Source organism: Myiozetetes cayanensis, unplaced genomic scaffold, assembly GCF_022539395.1.
Source record: "Myiozetetes cayanensis isolate MyiCay16 unplaced genomic scaffold, myiCay2020 scf117, whole genome shotgun sequence".
Classification (NCBI taxonomy): Eukaryota; Metazoa; Chordata; class Aves; order Passeriformes; family Tyrannidae; genus Myiozetetes; species Myiozetetes cayanensis.
This window is the reverse complement of record NW_026086793.1, coordinates 27,697-45,531: the sequence shown is the minus strand read 5'-3', so window position 1 is coordinate 45,531 and position 17,835 is coordinate 27,697. Positions and strand designations below refer to the sequence as shown.

The 17,835-nt window shown below is 58.4% G+C and overlaps 2 protein-coding genes and 10 non-coding genes across 12 annotated transcripts; 8 read left to right on the top strand and 4 right to left on the bottom strand.

The window, feature by feature from the left end:
• Positions 1–471: 471 nt before the first annotated feature.
• Positions 472–3,993, bottom strand: LOC126635230 (RING finger protein 39-like). The gene is made up of 7 exons (XM_050306260.1): positions 3,556–3,993; positions 2,603–2,698; positions 2,223–2,453; positions 2,122–2,144; positions 1,845–1,960; positions 1,422–1,451; positions 472–1,190 (listed from the first exon to the last, which is right to left on the bottom strand). The coding sequence occupies exons 1-7, from the start codon at positions 3,991–3,993 to the stop codon at positions 652–654; spliced, it is 1,473 nt and encodes a 490-aa protein (XP_050162217.1). The 3' UTR covers positions 472–651.
• A 1,306-nt stretch (positions 3,994–5,299) lies between these two features.
• LOC126635233 (E3 ubiquitin-protein ligase TRIM39-like) lies at positions 5,300–8,791 on the top strand. Its single transcript, XM_050306263.1, has 6 exons — positions 5,300–5,710; positions 5,920–6,015; positions 6,550–6,780; positions 7,349–7,371; positions 7,730–7,845; positions 8,277–8,791. The coding sequence occupies exons 1-6, from the start codon at positions 5,300–5,302 to the stop codon at positions 8,789–8,791; spliced, it is 1,392 nt and encodes a 463-aa protein (XP_050162220.1).
• Positions 8,792–9,253: 462 nt separating this feature from the next.
• Positions 9,254–9,325, top strand: TRNAE-CUC (transfer RNA glutamic acid (anticodon CUC)). The gene has a single exon. It is a non-coding gene; the product is annotated as a tRNA-Glu (tRNA).
• A 577-nt stretch (positions 9,326–9,902) lies between these two features.
• Positions 9,903–10,006, bottom strand: TRNAL-CAA (transfer RNA leucine (anticodon CAA)). The gene is made up of 2 exons: positions 9,969–10,006; positions 9,903–9,947 (listed from the first exon to the last, which is right to left on the bottom strand). It is a non-coding gene; the product is annotated as a tRNA-Leu (tRNA).
• Positions 10,007–10,438: 432 nt separating this feature from the next.
• On the bottom strand, positions 10,439–10,511 carry TRNAK-CUU (transfer RNA lysine (anticodon CUU)). Its single transcript has one exon. It is a non-coding gene; the product is annotated as a tRNA-Lys (tRNA).
• A 401-nt stretch (positions 10,512–10,912) lies between these two features.
• TRNAV-CAC (transfer RNA valine (anticodon CAC)) lies at positions 10,913–10,985 on the top strand. Its single transcript has one exon. It is a non-coding gene; the product is annotated as a tRNA-Val (tRNA).
• Positions 10,986–11,548: 563 nt separating this feature from the next.
• TRNAE-UUC (transfer RNA glutamic acid (anticodon UUC)) lies at positions 11,549–11,620 on the bottom strand. Its single transcript has one exon. It is a non-coding gene; the product is annotated as a tRNA-Glu (tRNA).
• Positions 11,621–12,073: 453 nt separating this feature from the next.
• On the top strand, positions 12,074–12,146 carry TRNAV-CAC (transfer RNA valine (anticodon CAC)). The gene has a single exon. It is a non-coding gene; the product is annotated as a tRNA-Val (tRNA).
• Positions 12,147–12,485: 339 nt separating this feature from the next.
• Positions 12,486–12,558, top strand: TRNAV-AAC (transfer RNA valine (anticodon AAC)). Its single transcript has one exon. It is a non-coding gene; the product is annotated as a tRNA-Val (tRNA).
• Positions 12,559–12,919: 361 nt separating this feature from the next.
• Positions 12,920–12,991, top strand: TRNAE-CUC (transfer RNA glutamic acid (anticodon CUC)). The gene has a single exon. It is a non-coding gene; the product is annotated as a tRNA-Glu (tRNA).
• Positions 12,992–13,186: 195 nt separating this feature from the next.
• Positions 13,187–13,259, top strand: TRNAK-CUU (transfer RNA lysine (anticodon CUU)). Its single transcript has one exon. It is a non-coding gene; the product is annotated as a tRNA-Lys (tRNA).
• Positions 13,260–15,521: 2,262 nt separating this feature from the next.
• TRNAK-CUU (transfer RNA lysine (anticodon CUU)) lies at positions 15,522–15,594 on the top strand. Its single transcript has one exon. It is a non-coding gene; the product is annotated as a tRNA-Lys (tRNA).
• The last annotated feature ends 2,241 nt before the right edge of the window (positions 15,595–17,835 follow it).

Sequence of the window (17,835 nt, the reverse complement as noted above, 5' to 3'; positions counted from 1 at the left end):
GTTTTTATCCTTTCCCGACCTCCAGCGGGTGGAACTGCCCAGAACCCGCTGGTTTCTGCCCCCAAAATAAAAGGGTTCCGTGGTGGCCGGCTCAGACAGCAGCACCAGCTCGGGGGGGTTCTGCCCCCAGCGGGATGTGGGGACTCTGATGTGGAACCTGCCCAGCTCCTCCTGAGCCTCAGCTCTTCCCTCTCTGCCCCCCCCAGCCATCCCGACCTGAAACCTCCCAGATTTGTGTCATTAATAATAAAAATAAGGACAGGATTTTCTGCTCTGTGTCTCTCGTGGCCCCCAGGGGCATCCCTTGCTCACCCGCTCAGGGTTTTCGGATCTTTTGGGGCACAAAACCGCCTGGACAGGGTTTGGTTACCCGAGATTCCAGCCCTGCCCCTCGAACCCGACGCCCGAGGGCAGCAAACACCGGAAAGAAAGATGTTCCAGCCTGGAAAGCTTTTTTACTTGGCGTGGCAGAGGAGGGAGAAGGGGCCGGGCGGGATGTGGAGGCACGGACGTGGCTCTGCTTCCAACCCCCGGGTTTGGGGGTGTCCTTTGGGGCCGGGGAGCCCCCCCAGGTGAGGAGGAGGCTTCGGCAGCCGGAGACGCCCCAGAGTGCTGGAGACGGGGCAGGACCCTCACGCCTTGGGGGGACCCTCAGGGGCACAGGGCGAGCCGGGCGCCCTCTCCCCACAGCAGGAACCAGGGCCGGACCCCCCGGCCCCCGAAGGAGATGGAGGGGAAGGCGAAGATCAGGGCCCTGCTGTCGGCGTCGAAAAAGGCCACCCGGCCCCTGTCACGGTCCAGGGACACGCGGACCCTGCGGGGCACCCGCACCCGCGCCAGGGGCACCCGCTCCGGGCCCGCCAGCGCCCACAGCCGCCCCTGGCACTGCCCCAGCGCCCACAGGGACCCCCTGGCGCAGGGGGGGCTCTGCCCAGGGGGGGTCCCGCTCCCCGTGCCCTCCCCGGCCACCCCCAGCGCCCAGGAGCCCTCGGGGGACACCTCCACGTCCCAGCAGCAGCGCCCGGCGCAGACCCCAGGGAGCCCCAGCACGGACGGCTCCGGGGAGTCCGAGGGGTCAAAGGGGTCTTGGGGCTCCGAGGGCTCCCCAGTGGGCTCCCACCTCACGCTGCCACCATCGGGGGCCACGACGAGCTGGGGGTGGGCCGTGTGGGGGTCCAGGGTCACCAGCACTGGGGGAGGGAAGGGAGGGATGATCCCTGGGGGTCCTCCAACACCACCCTTGGGGGGCTCTTCCCTCCCCCTCCACCTTCCAGCCATTCCCAGGGAGGATTCCCTGACTCCTCAGGGAGTTCTTCCCTCCCAGGAGACCCCCCCCAGCTCAGGACCCTCCCCAAGGTTCAGTCCAAGGACCCCCCCTTTGGTCCTCCCCTCTCCCCCCACCCCCAGGGGTCCGAACTTACTCTTTTCAGGCAGCTCAAACATCAGCACGTCTGGAAAGGGGGAGGGCAGAGACACCAACTGACGTCAGGTTTATTAACTGGGGACTCGTCAATGATTTGCTGGTTTATCAATTGGTGTTTATCGGGTGGTGCTTATTAATTGATGTAAAAACGCGGGTACCAGACAAGTTCTGCCACGCTGAGCTTGCAAATGCCATTGATATAAAATATCATTGGTATAAAATATCATTGCAACAAAATATGGTTGCAATAAAATTGCAATAAAATGAAATTGCAATAAAATAAAAAAAAATTGCAATAAAATAAATATAATTTGTGGCCACACACGTCTATAATGAACACAACAAACACATAAAATTCCACCTCATTAATATAAAAATACAACACAATCACCATCATTTCCCCCTGGCCCTCCCTCAGTACCTTGGAAGCTCCTCAGAGTCTCCTCCAGGACATCGTTTCTCTCCCTGAAGTGGCTGATTCTCTTTTCCAGCTCCGGAAGAGGCGACGGGGGCAGCTGGAAGTGTTCATTTTGGAGCCTTGGGAAGGACAGAGGGAGGAGGTCGGGGGAGCCCCAGGACCCCTCTGGGCTCAGGGGACCTCTCAGCTCGAGGGTTCGGCCCCAGCCCCAAAGATTTGGCCTCTCAGGAGGTCCAGCCCCAATCCCAGCCCCGAGGGGGTCGGGAAGCGCCGTCCGTGCCTGCTCAGGGTGCTGCCGATGTCCTGGGGGGAGAGAGGGGCAAGAGGTGACTCAGGGAACACTTTAAAAGTGGGGATGGGTTCCCAGCCGCACCCCCTCACCCGCAGGAAGGTCCTGGCCGGCTCCTGGCACTTGTCCTGCAGCTCCTGGATCCGCGTGTCCAGCCGGGAGATCTCCTGGGTCAGGCTCGTCAGGTTCTCCTCCTGCCGCTTCTCCAGGTCCCGCTCCAGGTCCCCGAGCCGGGCCAGGAGCGCCTGGGCGTGCTCCTCCAGGGACAGCCGGAGCCCCTGCAAGTGGGACAGGACCCTCTGCCGCTCGGATTCCGTCTTCTCCTGCGGGAACGGGGGTGGGAAGGGGCCCCACGCCTGATTTGGCACCTGGGGAGGGACCCCAAGCCCACCCCAAGCCCAGGGGTGACCCCCCCGAAATCCAGCACGAGACGTCCACCCCCCCCCACCCCTCCTCCCCTTCAAAGGTTTACCAAAAACTCCCAGTTTCTCCTCATTTCAGCCTCCCGGAACTCCAGGAGTTTGTCCCTGGCGTCCCTCAGGGTTTGCAGCCGGGCCTGCAGCTGGGTCTGGGGGGAGGGAAAAGAAAGGTCCCGTTTCTCTGGAGATTTGGGATGGCCCAAAAAAACTGCCCTGGGGAGGGGGCTCAGCTCCAGGACCCCTCCCGAGGATCTCCTGGGCTGGAAAAACATTCCCTCTTTTTTTTGGCTGCCCACATTCCCACTGATTCAGGGGGGAAGCACCAGAGGCTGGAGGAGGCTGAAGACCTAAATCCCTCCAGGAACAGAGCAGGGGGCTCATCCAACCAGGGATGGATCAGGAATCCAACCAGGGATGGATCAGGAATCCAAGCATGGATGGATCAGGAATCCAACCAGGGATGGATCAGGAATCCAAGCATGGATGGATCAGGAGTCCAACCAGGGATGGATCAGAGTCCAGCCAGGGATGGATCAGGAATCCAAGCATGGATGGATCAGGAATCCAACCAGGAATGGATCGGAGCCCAGCCAGGGATGGATCAGGAATCTAACCAAGAATGGATCAGGAATCCAAGCATGGATGGATCAGAGTCCAAGCATGGAGGGATCACTGAGTCCAGGGATGGATCAGGAGTCCAACCAGGGCCAAACCCCCCGTGCTGACCCCTCAAAGGGGGAAACCCACGAGGGACCAACACCCAAAGGGGCCGCAGGGGCAGCTCGGCATCTCTGCCCCGGGCCCTGCCGGGGGTCCCCCTGGGAGCCCCCCCCTCACCTGGAAGCGTCTCTGAGCCTCGGGCAGGGCCAGCAGGGTGGGGAGCCCCTCACCTGGAAGCGTCTCTGAGCCTCGGCAGGCCAGCAGGGTGTGGGGAGCCCCCCCCTCACCTGGAAGCGTGTCTGAGCCTCGGGCAGGGCCAGCAGGGTGTGGGGAGCCCCCCCCTCACCTGGAAGCGTGTCTGAGCCTCGGGCAGGGCCAGCAGGGTGTGGGCGCGGTGGGCGCGGGACTCGCGGCAGACCCCGCACAGCAGCGCTCGGTCCTCCTCGCAGAAGACCCTCAGGGGCTCCTGGTGCTTCTGGCAGCCTTCCTCCTCCTCCTCCTCCTCCTCCTCCTCCCCCTGCTGCCCCTGCTGCCCCCTGCCCGGGGCTGCCCCCAGGCCGAGGCTGCGGGCGATGCCCAGCACCCGCGCCAGCTCCCGGCCGGGCCGCAGGCTCAGCTCCGGCGCCGGCTCCCGGCACCGCGGGCACGGGAAGGCCTGGGTGGCCCATTCCCAGCAGCGGGTGATGCAGCCCCGGCAGAAGTGGTGGCCGCAGTGGATGGACACGGGGTCCTGGAAGAGCTCCAGGCAGATGGGGCAGGAGGCCTCGGGGGGCAGCTGGGCCATGGGGCACCCGCGGGGTGTGGGATCCGCTTTGCCCACCCAGAGCCAAGGGAGGCGTCCCCTTCCTGCCACCCCTTCCCTGTCACCCCCCTCCTGTCACCTCTCTACTGTCATCCCCCTCCTGTCACACCCCCCCTTCCACCTCCTTCCTGTCCCCCCCCTCCTGTCACACCTTCCTGTCACCCCCCTTCTTCCATCCCCTCCCTGTCACCCCACTCCTGTCACCCCCGGGCAGGGAGAGACCCCCCAAATCCTCCTGGTTGCTCCCCTAGGGTGGTCCCGGCTCCCAAACCCTGTCCAGGTGGGATTCGTGGGACAAAACGGTGCCTGGGGGGGCAGGGGGAGCAGAGAAGGGAGGTGGGAGGGGAGACCCCCAAATTCCTGGGAATTCGCAGCCTCCCCCCTCAATAAATCGACCTTTACTCCACATTCACCGAAAATAAAGCTGTTTTTGAGCACGCAGAGCGAGCCGCGGGTTTCGCTCTGACTGTGCCGAGCTCGGCGGGGAAATTCGAGACGAGAACTTGTGCGGTCACCGCCTCGGCCCCCCCTCCCACCCCCAGAGCCCCTTCCTGCCCAAAAGGGGAAGTGAAAGGACCCACAAAAGGGGTTGTGAGTGAAAGGGGTTTGTACCTGCACGGGCAGGGGAGGAGAGCAGGGAATTGGGGAATTCTCAGGAATTAGGGTGTGGAAGCAGCAGCAAAGGATGAGTTTCGGGGGAGGTTTGCTCGCTGCAGGTCTCTTGAGCCCCGTGCCCATCAGTTAATAAATTAAAAGTGAATGAAGGGATTATATACGTGTGTAAATTAAATCAATCGATGAACTGATTAAGATCAGCAAAGCCAGGCTGGTTTCTGCACAGGGAGGTTTTGGGAGGCAGATTCTCACTTTCCCCTGGGTGTTTTGGGTGGGTGGTGATGCGGGAGCTGCAGGTGGATCCCACCCGAGCCAGGATGGAACCAGAGGATGTTTAATTCCCATTTAACCTCTTTCCAGCGGGCGGGGAGGGGGATTCTGCCACCTCCTCGGTGTCCAACCCAGTGACAAACCCGGAGGGTCTCAGCTCAGACCCGGATTATATCAGATTAAACCCGGAGCATCTGAGCTCAACCCCGGAGCATCTGAGCTCAACCCCGGAGCACCTGAGCTCCCCCTCGCCTCCCCCGGGGCCGAGGCAGCTGCAGGAAGAGGAGCAGCCGCTGCAGAAAGCGAAACCTGCGCCGTCATTCTCATCCTCCTCGAACTCCTCGTCCTCCTCATCCTCCTCGAACTCCTCGTCCTCCTCGTCCTCCTCATCCTCCCCCCAGCCATGACCGAGGAGGGTCCCGCCGGGAGCCTCCAGAGCGAGGCCTCGTGTTCCCTGTGCCGGGGGCTCTTCCAGGACCCCGTGTCCATCCACTGCGGCCACTCCTTCTGCCGGGGGTGCATCGAGAGGCGCTGGGAGGGCTCCGAGGGCTCCTTCCCCTGCCCGCTCTGCCGGGAGACGGCGCCGGAGCGGGGGCTGCGCCCCAACCGGGAGCTGGCCGGGATCCTGAGCATCGCCCGGCGGCTCAGCCGGAGGCTGCCCCGGCCCGGGGAGCCGCTGTGCCCGAGGCACGGCCGGGCTCTGAAGCTCTTCTGCGAGGAGGAGCAGACCCCCGTGTGCCTGGCGTGCCGCGAGTCCCCGGCCCACCGGCCCCACTCGGCCGTGCCCATCGAGGAGGCGGCCGAGGAGCGCAAGGTGGGAGGTGTCCGCTGTCCCTGGGGATGCGGGAGGAGGAGGAGACCGGGGCAGGCTTGTTTTCCTCGGGAACACCCGGATTGTCGCTCCTTCAGCCCGTTCTGTGCCTCGCCGCGTGGGAGTCGCCCCCTCCCCTGCCCGCTCCGCGATCCCACATGGATCGGCCGGCGGAGGGAAAGGCACCGACTCCGTGTTCCTTCTCCTCCCAGGAGAAACTCCAGGCTCACGCGCAGATCCTGAGGGACAGGAGGGAAAAGCTGCAGGGGATGAAAGCGGCCGAGGAAGGGAAAAGCCTGGACCTGCTCGTGAGTGTCCGGCCCTGGGTGGTGATGGATTTACCCCTTCCCTTCCTTCTCCTTGTCCCTGGTGATGGGTGTGGAGACACTCCTGTGCCCGCCACCACCTTCCCAGGGAAGAATCTCTTCCCAAAATCCAACTGAAACCCGGGTTTTGACAGGTTATTGTGGATCTTTTTCCTCCCACAAGCGGGACACGTTCCCAGATTCCCCCTATGGATCCACAGGGAAAGCAGGAATCACTTGATTGCACCTTTGTTGCCCTGTTTTCTCTTCCCCTGATCTCTGTCACTGACTAATCCATTTATGGGTTTATTTTCCATCTTCCCTCGTCGTCCAAAGGTCTGGGGTGTTTTGGGTACAAAGATTACGGGCCAAGGGAAAAGCCCTTTCCCAGCAACTCCCAACTAGAAGTGGCCAAAAAAGAAAAAAAAAAAAAAGGGTCTTAATTTAAGATGGGGTTTTCTGGCTGTGGGAAATCATCCCTCAGAGTGTCTCTGGACATCCCCCTGCCCCGTTCCTGCCCCTCTGTTCCCGCTGCAGGAGCGGGTGGATGCGGAGAGGAGGAGAGTGGTGTCCCAAATCCGGGAGCTGCACCGGCTCCTGGAGGGGCAGGAGCGGCTCCTGCTGGAGCGGCTGGCGAAGCTGGAGCGGGACATCCTGGGCAGGCAGGAGCAGAACATCGGCAGGCTCTCGGAGCAGATCTCCTCCGTGGCCGAGCAGATCCGGGAGCTGGAGGAGAAGTGTCAGCAGCCGCCCTGGGAGCTCCTGGAGGTGAGACCCCCAGGAGACCCCTGGCCTTGGCCACCGAGCCCCTGGCCGAGCGAGTCCTGAGTGGAACCACAGATCGTGGTTTGGGTGGGGAGGGACCCCCCTGGACCACCACAGGTTCCCCTGCCCCAAAAACTCCCCATAAAATGCGTCATTCAAAGCTTTTCTCCCCGGTGATCCCCTTTGGGTGACCACAGGGTTGGCCCAGCTGTCCACTGGGGCCCTGCAAACCACCCTCAGGGCGTGGGGTTCACCCCCACCCCCGATGAACCCCTCAGAGGGGGTGTGGGGTTCACCATCACCCTCAGTGAACCCTCACAGGGTTCACAGCAGCAGGAACTCCCTCCTGCCGGGGCAGGCCCACGAGAGGGGCGGGTGATGCCGATGACCCGACGAGCTGCTCGTTAGGGCACTGTGACCTCACCCAGGATCAGAGCTCAGGGATCACCTCAGGGCCGTCATTTGGGGCGGGGCAGAGCCCCGGGGGTCACCCCCAGGTCCCCCCTCTGGTGTTTACAGCGAGGCTGACGCTGCCCTGACCTGGTTCCCCCTCTCTCCCTCTCTCCTGCAGGGCAGCACAGACATCCTGAGCAGGTTTGTGGCTCCCCATCCACGTTCCTTCCACGTTCCTGTTGTTTTCCCTGGGGCTGGTGGGCCCCAAAACCCCCCAAACCCGTGACCCCTCCGTGCCAGGGACATGTGGGACACAACCAGGACACCTCAGAGGCCCGAGGAGGCTGGTGAGGGGCAGGGCCAGGTATCAGTGGGACGAAGGCACCTCCAGCTCTGCTGCTGCCCCTCTGTAACCCATAAAACCCCTCCTGCTCCTGCAGGAACGAGCTTCTCCTGGTCAGCCTGTCAAGCACAGGGAGCCAAGAGCTAAAACAGGTGGATTTTAATGACTGAGGGGTCCATCCAGGTGGGAGGGAATCCAGACTGAGCCTTTTTCCAGGCTGGAGGAGGAGAGTGCCCAAGAGCCAGCAGAGACACCACCTGAGCCAGCAGAGCAGCTCACGGGGCTGCCCCAGCCAAACATCGCCCTCAAAGAGATGCTGATGATGTTCCAAGGTATGGAGGGACAGGCAGGGGGCTGGGGGTGGGACTGGGTCAGTGCCACCCCCAGAAATCACCTCCCAGGGCTGAAAATCCCAAACCTTTCCACGTGGCAACTTGGGACAGGGGGAGTCACGGGACACCTGAGGATTCCTCTCCTCTTCTCAATGGACCTGCGAGAACATCCCCACCCGAGACTTTCTTTGGCTCCAAACCAAGCTCCCTTTTTGTGGTCTTTCCTCCTCTCCCTTGCCTTCCCACCCTCCTCTCCCTTGCCTTTCCCACCTCCTCCCTGCTGTTTCCACCCTCCCTCCTTGCCTTTCCCAGCCTCCTCCTTGCTGTTTCCACCCTCCCTCCCTCTGCCTTTCCCACCCTCCCCATCCTCTCCCGGGCCCACCAACCCCCCCCCGGAGCCCCCTGACGCTGCCCCTGCCGTCCCTGAGCAGAGAGCCTGACGCTGGACCCGGACACGGCGCACCCTCGGCTGGCGCTGTCGGAGGACGGCAAGCGGGTGCGGTGGGAGCAGAGCCGGCGCAGCGTGGCCGACCACCCCAAGCGCTTCGACGCCTCTCGCTGCGTGCTGGGCCGCCAGGGCTTCAGCTCGGGCCGCCACTACTGGGAGGTGGCGGTGGGCGGCGGGGCCGCCTGGGCGCTGGGGGTGGCGCGGGAGTCGGTGCGCAGGAAGGGCCGGCTGCGCGTCAGCCCCGCCGGCGGCATCTGGGCCGTGGGGCGCTGCGGGAGCCAGTGCCAGGCCCTGGCCTCGCCCGCCGTGCCCCTCGCCCTGCGCGAGCCCCCCGCGCTCGTGGGGGTCTACCTGGACTACGAGGGGGGCCGCGTGGCCTTCTTCGACGCCGCCAGGGAGGCCCCCATGTTCGCCTACCCCCCCGCGTCCTTCGGCGGGGAGAGGGTCCTGCCCCTGCTCTGCCTGGGCAGGGGGGGCCACTTCGCGCTGTGCCCGTGACCCCCCGCCCGGGGGTGGCCCCCGCTCCTGCCTTGCCCCCCAGGGCAGCTTTGGGGGCGGAAAATTCCCCTTTCCCCGCCGGTTCTGTCGGCGAGAAGAACGAGCGTGGGACGATCCCCACCCGAGGGCCAGGAGGGACTTTGTGCTTGAGTGTGGGGTGAGGGGGAGGAGAGGGGGAGGGACCCGAAATAACGGGAAATTGGGAATATTGGGGTGCGGCAGAACAATCTCCTGGGAGCTGGGATCCACCAGGGGCATCTCCTGGGACCTGGGATCCATGGGAGTCAAATCCTGGGAGCTGGGATCCACTGGGGATCAAATCCTGGGACCTGGCATCCACCGGGATCAAATCCCGCGGTCTGTCCGTCAGAGCCACGTCCCAAACTCCATCAAGATCGTGTCCCAAGGTCCTTTGGGGTGACCTCCATCCCAAGGATTTCCATGTTTTACATTTCCAGCACCTCCCTGGTGGTCTAGTGGTTAGGATTCGGCGCTCTCACCGCCGCGGCCCGGGTTCGATTCCCGGTCAGGGAAAGTTCTTTTCACTTTTCCCGACCCTCGAAACCCCTTTTTTCTCTCACAAACTTTTCATTTTTTAACGCCTCACGACCCCCGAAACATCCCATTTTCTCCCCATTTTTTCGTGCCACTCCCTCCCCGAGTCCCCCCCCTCCTTCCACCCCCCCTCGATTGAGCAATAAATTAATGAATTAATTACTCAGTGACGTTTTTTGCAGTTGGCTGTCACTCGGAGTTTCAACGCTGCAATCAAATGATGGGGATTTTTGGCGGCTCCTGAGGGGGTTTGGTGGTTATTCTTTATTTCACGGGCGCTTTTCGCGGGGGGGGGGAGGGGAACGATCTAAAAATAACTTCAAAAAGGGATTCACGCCTCGGGAAAAAAAAAAGGGGGAGTGACAACTTGAAAGGGGAGGGCGGCCGGTTTTAAAAGGGAACGACGATTGGGGAAGCGATAGAAATTAAAAAAAAAAATAGGGAATTCGGGGCAGGGAAAAGGGGGATTTGGGGAAAAAAAAAAAAAAAGGTGGTGGGAATAAGCGAGAGGTAAAAAAGGAGGATTGGGAAGGAATTTCCCCCCGGGAAAAAGATGTGTCAGGAGTGGGATTCGAACCCACGCCTCCAGGAGAGACCAGATTTCCCGTGGGAAGGTTTGAACCTTGAGTCTGGCGCCTTAGACCACTCGGCCATCCTGACAGCGATAACACAAGCGGAAAAAGGACAATTCCAATCGAGAATAAAGAGTGTTTTGGGGCTTTTAAAGCCTTTTTTAGCAGGAGGATTTTTCGGGTTCGTTTCGGTTCGTTCGGGTGGTTTTTCGGCCGTTTTGTTCGTGCGGCGCTCGCTGCAAGTAATAATAAGAATAATTTAAAAAAGAAATGGAATAACGGTGGTGATTAAAAGTAACGGGGAATAACAACTTAAAATCGTATTATTAATATTAATCGGAATATGGCACTATTGTGGTTTGATTGCTCGAATAATGGACATTAACATGCACGAATACTAATTTATAGTTCTCTCACCCAACGCGGCTCTCGGACAAAGAGCGAAAACGATTGGATTTGGGTAAGCAGAAGGTAAAAGGGCGCAGATTTGGGTAAATAAAGGCTGGAAAAAGTGAACCTTCGCCCAACGTGGGGCTCGAACCCACGACCCTGAGATTAAGAGTCTCATGCTCTACCGACTGAGCTAGCCGGGCTTCTGATGAGAAAGTAAATTTATTATTCTTTGGCTGCATTATTGTCCCTTTTCAGCCCATTTTTCCCTGGAAAAGCGAATTTTTTTGGGGGAGAATTAAAACCCTGGGAAAAAACCAAAACAAACCAAAACAAAACAAAAACCAAACCTCGCGGGGCTTGTTTGGCGTTTCCACCAATTCACGCGATTTGGGGCTCGGGGGTGAAAAAACCTCCTTAAAGTTTTTCCCTGCTCGGATGGATCTCCGGGGCGGCCGCGGGGAGGTGGGATTTCCTGGGGTTTCCTGGGATTTCCCGGGATTTCCCGGAATTTTCTGGGGTTTCCTGGGATTTCGTAGAAAAGGTTTTTTGGGTTTTTTTTTACCCCCTATTGGGGTCAAACAGTGCAGGGGGTCCCACGGAGGTTTCTGTAGTGTAGTGGTTATCACGTTCGCCTCACACGCGAAAGGTCCCCGGTTCGAAACCGGGCAGAAACACCCCAGTTTTGGTTGCTTTTAATTGATTTTTGCGGTTTGATGTTTCTCTGAGTTCTGCGATGGTGGCGCTGGCAAAAAAAAATCTGGTTTTATAGCACCCGATATATTGACTTGTAGTCCTTTTCCATGAATTTTTGGCTCGATATTCCCCCCAAAAATCTGTATTTATGGCACCAATTCCGTAATGGTGATGCTTGCAAAAAAAATGCGCCTCTACAGCACCAAATATGTTGCTTTTTACCCTTTTTTATGATTTTTGTCTTGACATCCCTCCCAATTCCGTAATGGTGGTGCTTGCAAAAAAAATGCGCCTCTACAGCACCAAATATGTTGATTTTTACTCTTTTCCATGAATTTTTGGCTCAGCGTTCCTCCAAATTCCTGAATTGCAGCACCTAAAAAAAAATCGGCAGCAGGTCGGCAGAAGGGATTTACTTTAATTTATCCATTCATATTCCCCGTGGGGTTGGAGTTACCTCCTCCTCTCCAGAGGCACAAATGCACCCCAGATGGGGCGGAACTGGTGAATTCAGCTGAATTTTGGAAAATATTTGAGCTTTCCGTTCCCTGGCCGGGAATTGAACCCGGGCCGCGGCGGTGAAAGCGCCGAATCCTGACCACTAGACCACCAGGGAGCTGATGTTTGCCCTAAACTGACGGATCTTGAGGGTTTTGGGCATCGTGAACCCCCCCCGGAGGAGGAGATCAATGAAGAGCTTTAAAGGACCGGACTTTGCTCTGAAATCTCGGCCCTCCTCGGTGGTCCCGGGCAGAAACACTCGTTTTTCGGGGAAGTTTTGGTGTTTTTTTTTTAATCATTTCCCTCGCTTTTCACCCATTTCCGCCCTCCCGAACGCAGCGAGGAGGGGTTGGAACTAAAGGGAGTTAATTAAGGGAGAGAAGGGAGATTTAAATCTTCGAAGAAGGAACGAAGAGCGATAAGGAAAAGAAATAATTAAAAGGAAGAAAGAATTAATTAAAATCAGAAGGGAAGCCGAGGCAGCGAGGGCCGTGTTTCCCAGCGGATTTTGGGGCTGGATTTGGGGTTTTTGGTATTTTAGACCAGGTTCAAGGGACGAATTCTCACGGTTTCTGTAGTGTAGTGGTTATCACGTTCGCCTCACACGCGAAAGGTCCCCGGTTCGAAACCGGGCAGAAACACTCCTTTTTAGTCTTTTTCCCCTTTTTTTTTATCCCCCCAGACTTTAAAGGCTTTGGGTCGTTTAGGGGGCTCGGTGACGATTAAACGTCGCCCTGATTCGGTTGGAAAACGGGCCTTAAATAATTGCCTCAGACTCTTTGCTTTTGGGGTTTCAGGAACCCCCGAAAAGGTTTGGAGTGAAGGTTTTCAAAGGGGTTTTAAGGGAGCGTTTCCTCCCTTAGGAAGGGAAAGCAAGAGCCGAGGGGGCGAGGGGGACGTCCCTGGGGGGAGCGAAAACTCCGACACTTTTTTTTAGGGTGAATCCCCCCAAATTCGGTCCCCCGGGACCCTTTTCTCAGGTTTCTGTAGTGTAGTGGTTATCACGTTCGCCTAACACGCGAAAGGTCCCTGGTTCGAAACCAGGCAGAAACATAGTATTTTTGGGGATCTTTTTCCCCCCTTTCCCATTATTTTTGCAGCGCCTCGTCCAGGAGTCCCTCTGGGATTTTACCTTTTCGATACCAAAAGAGAAAGGGAGAAAACACGTGGAGACCCTTTTTTACAGGAAATTCAGCACAACCCTTCTGTGCCCCTTTTGGGGAGGGTTATTTGGAAGGAGGGGGGAGGAAAAGCCTATTTTTCCCCACCTGTTTTTCTTGCTTTTAATCCCTTTTTAATCCTGGTGGGGAAAAAAAAGGGGTTTTCTGCGGCTGCTGGGAGGCGGTCACTTTGGGGCGGTTAATTCTGGGTAAAAAAGCAGTAGGATCAGTAAATGCGAAGTTGCTGAACAGGTTCCCTGGTGGTCTAGTGGTTAGGATTCGGCGCTCTCACCGCCGCGGCCCGGGTTCGATTCCCGGTCAGGGAAAGTTGCTTTTTCTGGTCTTAAAACGATAATAATTTAGAATTTTATCTTAATTTTTTTTTTCCTTCCAGTTCAGCCGCACGGACTGCGCTCTGCGGAGGGTCCCGTCCAGAGACGATCCAATTCCCACCCCGAGAAATCCCATTTTCCTGATTTTATTTGGATTTTGAAGGGCTGTTCCATGCTGTTTGAACAAGAGCCCGGCTAGCTCAGTCGGTAGAGCATGAGACTCTTAATCTCAGGGTCGTGGGTTCGAGCCCCACGTTGGGCGATCTCTCTTTTCTTTTTTTTTCACCTTTTCCTTCCCGCAAAAAATTTTAGGGATAACTCCGGATGGAGCAGCAGAGCCGGGAAACGTCCTTGGGGAAGAAGGGGCTCCATCTCCCAACAATCCCAGTGCCCTTTGGGAGTCGGGGTGTCCTTCCCTATCCCTGCAAAAATTCCCTCTCTCGCCTTTTTGCATCATTTGTTTTAAACTCTCCAACAATTTCTGACATCAGAGATTCCTCCTCCCTCTCACCTCAATCCCCATCACTGAGTTATTTATTCCTGCACAAATAATAATAATAATTATTATTATTATCTATTTTGAGCCCTGAAATGGGGGGGTTTCTGCCCTCAGAAGGTGCTTTGGTGCCAAAAATGGAGGGGTTTTGGCCCTAAAAAATGCAGGCTGAGTCCTAAAAAGGAGGATTTGGTCCCTGAAGGAGGGTTTGGGGAAGTCAAAAATGAGGGTTTGGGTCCAAGAATGGGGGTTTGGGTCTAAAAAGGAGGGTTTGGGTCTAAAAAGGAGGGTTTGGGACCTTCCAAACGGGACCTGATCCCTTCAGAATGATCCTGAGGGTGCTCCAGAGGAGTCTGGGGACGAGCAGGGGGGTTGGATCTTGGGAATGTGCCCTGGAAAGGAGGGTTTGGACTCTCCCCAGGAGCTTCACGCCCGAGAAGACGCCGGAATTGTCCTTTTTTTTGTGGGAGCAGCTGCACAAACACCGGGCTGGGTTGGCTCCAGAGGGCTCGGGAGCGACCCGGAGCAGGTTCCTCCCCAATTAACCGTGTCATTAATTAAGGCAGATTAGGAACCCTCCTCTGGGGGGGTCTGCCCGTGCCCCCGGGCTCGGGTGGGGTGGGTGCCTTGGGACGGCTGAAATTTGGGATCTGGGGGAGGTTTCTCCAGCACGGAGGGGTTTTGAAGGACCTGGGAGGGTGTGGGAGCCCAGGGGAGGAGTGACCCCCTGTCCTGGGGGTCCGTGGGGTCCCTGTTTGCCCAGGTGTGTCCAGGTGTGTCCATTGGGGTCTGTATTTTCCCAGGTGCGTCCGGGGGTCCCTGTTTGTCCAGGTGTGTCCCAGGGGGTCTGTATTTTCCCAGGTGTGTCCAGGTGTGTCCCGGGGGGTCTGTATTTTCCCAGGTGTATCCCAGGGGGTCTGTATTTTCCCAGGTGTGTCCCAGGGGTCTGTATTTTCCCAGGTGCGTTCCGGGGGGTCCCTGTTTTTCCAGGTGTGTCCCGGGGGGTCTGTATTTTCCCAGGTGTGTCCCACAGGGTCTGTATTTTCCCAGGTGTGTCCCGGGGGGTCCCTGTTTTCCCAGGTGTGTTCCGGGGGGTCTGTATTTTCCCAGGTGTGTCCTGGGGGGTCCCTGTTTGCCCAGGTGTGTCCATTGGGGTCTGTATTTTCCCAGGTGTGTCCAGGTGTGTCCCAGGGTGTCTGTATTTCCCAGGTGTGTCCCAGGGGTCCCTGTTTGTCCAGGTGTGTCCTGGGGGGTCTGTATTTTCCCAGGTGTGTCCATGGGGGTCCCTGTTTGTCCAGGTGTGTCCATTGGGGTCTGTATTTTCCCAGGTGTGTCCCGGGGTCTGTATTTTCCCAGGTGTGTCCCGGGGGTCCCTGTTTGTCCAGGTGCGTCCCGGGGGGGTCGGTGTTTGCCCAGCTGTGTCCCCTCCATTGTTCCCACAGAACAATGTCCCAGCTGCTCCGAGGTCGTTCAGGTCCTGGCTCAGCCCGAGCTCTCGGGGGGATAAAGGGGCTGCAGGGCCGGGGGGGGCTCAGACCACGAGGGCAGCGAGAGCCTGGTAAGGGACCCGCTCCGGGGGGGCTTTGGGGGCATTTCCAGCTTCTCCCCCTGTCCATCGGCACCATTCCAACACCTCACCCCGGGGAGCAGCTCCCACTTACTTGACCCCCCCTTATTTTTATAGTTAGATGCAAAAATATTTTATACCTTAATATATTTTTCTGTCTTCACACTTCATAAAACATAAAAATATACATTTTTCCCAGAATCAGGCATTTTATCGGTAATCCTTATTTTTCCGCTTGATTTTCTACCCAACCTTGTTTTCCTCTATGCTCTCTCTCTCTAATATATATATTATTATATTTTATATTGAATAGGGGTTTATATCTGTCTACCTTCAGTCCTGTAGCTCACAAGATACTAAAAAAAACCCTTATATTTTTCAGGTAATTCCGCATTTTAACTAAAACAGCACCGAATTTGTATTTTCACTGAAAAAAGAGTGGAATTTGGAGTTTTTCAGGAGCCCGGCTAGCTCAGTCGGTAGAGCATGAGACTCTTAATCTCAGGGTCGTGGGTTCGAGCCCCACGTTGGGCGTGGTGACTTTTTTTGACCTGTTTTTTCCCCCAGTCTGGTCCTTTTTTGCCTTTTTTCCCCACACCTGCTCGGGCTCGGGCTCAGCTCCTGGCGCTGCGTCCAAGCGAGAGGCAGAAGCATCTTTGGCAATAAAACAATGTGGGGGGGGGGTTTCCCCTCATAAAATCACTTTATTATTCCCTTGCCCCGAAATCCCAGCCCCTAAAGCTGCCAGAATTCCCTGTATTTCAGTTTTCTGAGGTCCTTCAGGACTGTTTCATCACATGAAAGGAGTTTTACCCTCCAGAGGCACATCCCAAATCCTCTGCACCTGGAGGGGTTTTGGGAAGCGGTTTGGGGTTTCCCCCTCCCTTTTCCCAGGCTGAGCACAGACAGAACTTGTCACAGGGATGAATTCCCGAGCCCTTCTCGTTGCAGGCACCCCCGGGCCGGGCTGGGGAGCGGCTGGAGCGCCGGACCTGCCCCTGCCCCGCGATGAAGCTGCTCCTGCTGGGGCTGACCCTGGTCCTGTGCGTGGGCGCCGGTGAGGGAGGGTCCCCAATAAACCCCATTTAACGGGGCCGGGGGGGTTTGGGGGTGGCACCTCCCGCACCCCCCTTCCCGGGGTCACCCCAGCGCCCGGGGGGGTGTTTGGGGCGGGAGGGTGACCCCCCTCGCTCTGTGCCGCAGCGGGGGCCCTGCGGTGCCACGCGTGCCGCTACAAGATCCCCCTGGTCGGCTGCGTCCGCGGAGCCAACACCACGACCTGCGAGCGCCGCGAGAAGTGTGCCCTCATCAGAACCAGCCTGGGTGAGCGGCACGGCCCCTCTCCTGCCCCTCGGGGGGTCCCCCCAACACCAGAGGGGTTCCCGTGGCTGGGTGAGGGGGAGAGGGTGAACCCGCCGGGAAAGGGGGGCCAGGAGGGGTCTGAAGGACGGAGGGGCTGCATCCTCCTCTCCTCCCTTAGAGAGGGAGTCTCTTCCCCATCCCTAAATGAGTCCTTTTCAGGCCAAGGGGAGACTCTCCCTCCCAAAAAAAGCCGAGTTGGTGGGGTGGGGTGGTGTCCCTGTGGGTGCATCCCCCAATTACCACCCCTAATCAAACCCAACGGCCTCCTTCGGTGGGTGGACGTTCCCTGACTCGGTTTCTGCCCAGCCCAAAGTCCGGTGGTCGTTGTTTCGGTGCCTCTCCCCCCTAACTGTGCCCCCCTTCCCCCCGCAGGGAGGGTGACCCTTTACTACCAGCAGGGCTGCACCTCGGCCCTCAACTGCGGCCGCGAGCGGGCGAGCGACGCCGAGTCCCGCCTGACCTCGCGCTACTCCTGCTGTGAGACCGACCTGTGCAACGAGGAGTGGGATGAGGACCCTGCTGATTGACCCCCCTGCTACTCCTGCTGCGAGACCGACCTGTGCAACGAGGAGTGGGATGAGGACCCTCTGAGTGACCCCCCGCCCCGGCCCTTCCCGACTGGATCCTGGGCGCTCCTCCCCAAACCCCTGGCGAGGATGGGGGGGACCCTCCCTGTGCCCCCCAGCTTAGTCCCAGCTCCACAATAAACCTGCAGGCTCCACAATAAACCTGCAGGCTCCTGTCCCTGTGTTCCCGCTCTCCAGGCGTTCCCGGAGCTCCGGGAGCAGCTCCTGACCCCGAACGCGATCCCAGCACCCCAAAACCCCAAGGAGCAGGGCCAAGGAGCTGCCTCCTTGTGCCATCCCGGTTTTTCCTGCTGGGGAGCCCTGGGCTGGGAATTCCCGCCCGAGGTTGTGTGGGGAAGGGCCAGGGAGCTGCTGGAAGCCAGGGGAGATAAACGAGTCCCTAACGGACCTTGATGGATCCGTAGATCTATGGGACAATCGGCGTTTATCCCACAGGGATTCACTTTCCCTGTTCCTTCAGTTTTCCGCCTCCTCCCGCCAGTTTGGGCATCCCAACCCCTCCTCACCCCATCAGCACCCCCGTGGCAGGTGGGAGATGCCCACAGGGGCCATCCCTGCCCTTTTTCCCTGGTTCTGCCCCCGACGCGAGCAGGGAGGTGAATCGTTCGTGTCGATGGCGCAGAGGGATGAAAAGCTTTGCTGCTCCCCGAGCCCTCTGGGAGGAGGGAGGAGGTTCTGGAGAGGGTTAAAGGGCTGCAGAGACCCCGCGGGGAAGCTTTGGGCTCGGGGGACAGGTGGAGGGAGGCGCTGGAAACGCGATCCGGGCGCTGGGCAGGGAAAAGGGCTTTGGCAGCGAGGACAGGAGCAGATCCAGGGAGGAGGAGGA

Coding starts and splice junctions, on each gene's coding strand:
- LOC126635230 (XM_050306260.1), bottom strand. CDS start 3,993: ATGGCCCAGCTGCCCCCCGAGGCCTCCTGCCCCATCTGCCTGGAGCTC. Junction 2,699..3,555: donor AGGCTCAGACACGCTTCCAG/GTGAGGGGGGGG, acceptor CCCTCCCCCCAG/ACCCAGCTGCAGGCCCGGCT. Junction 2,454..2,602: donor GGAGAAACTGGGAGTTTTTG/GTAAACCTTTGA, acceptor CCGTTCCCGCAG/GAGAAGACGGAATCCGAGCG.
- LOC126635233 (XM_050306263.1), top strand. CDS start 5,300: ATGACCGAGGAGGGTCCCGCCGGGAGCCTCCAGAGCGAGGCCTCGTGT. Junction 7,372..7,729: donor AGCACAGACATCCTGAGCAG/GTTTGTGGCTCC, acceptor GCCTTTTTCCAG/GCTGGAGGAGGAGAGTGCCC. Junction 7,846..8,276: donor GATGCTGATGATGTTCCAAG/GTATGGAGGGAC, acceptor GTCCCTGAGCAG/AGAGCCTGACGCTGGACCCG.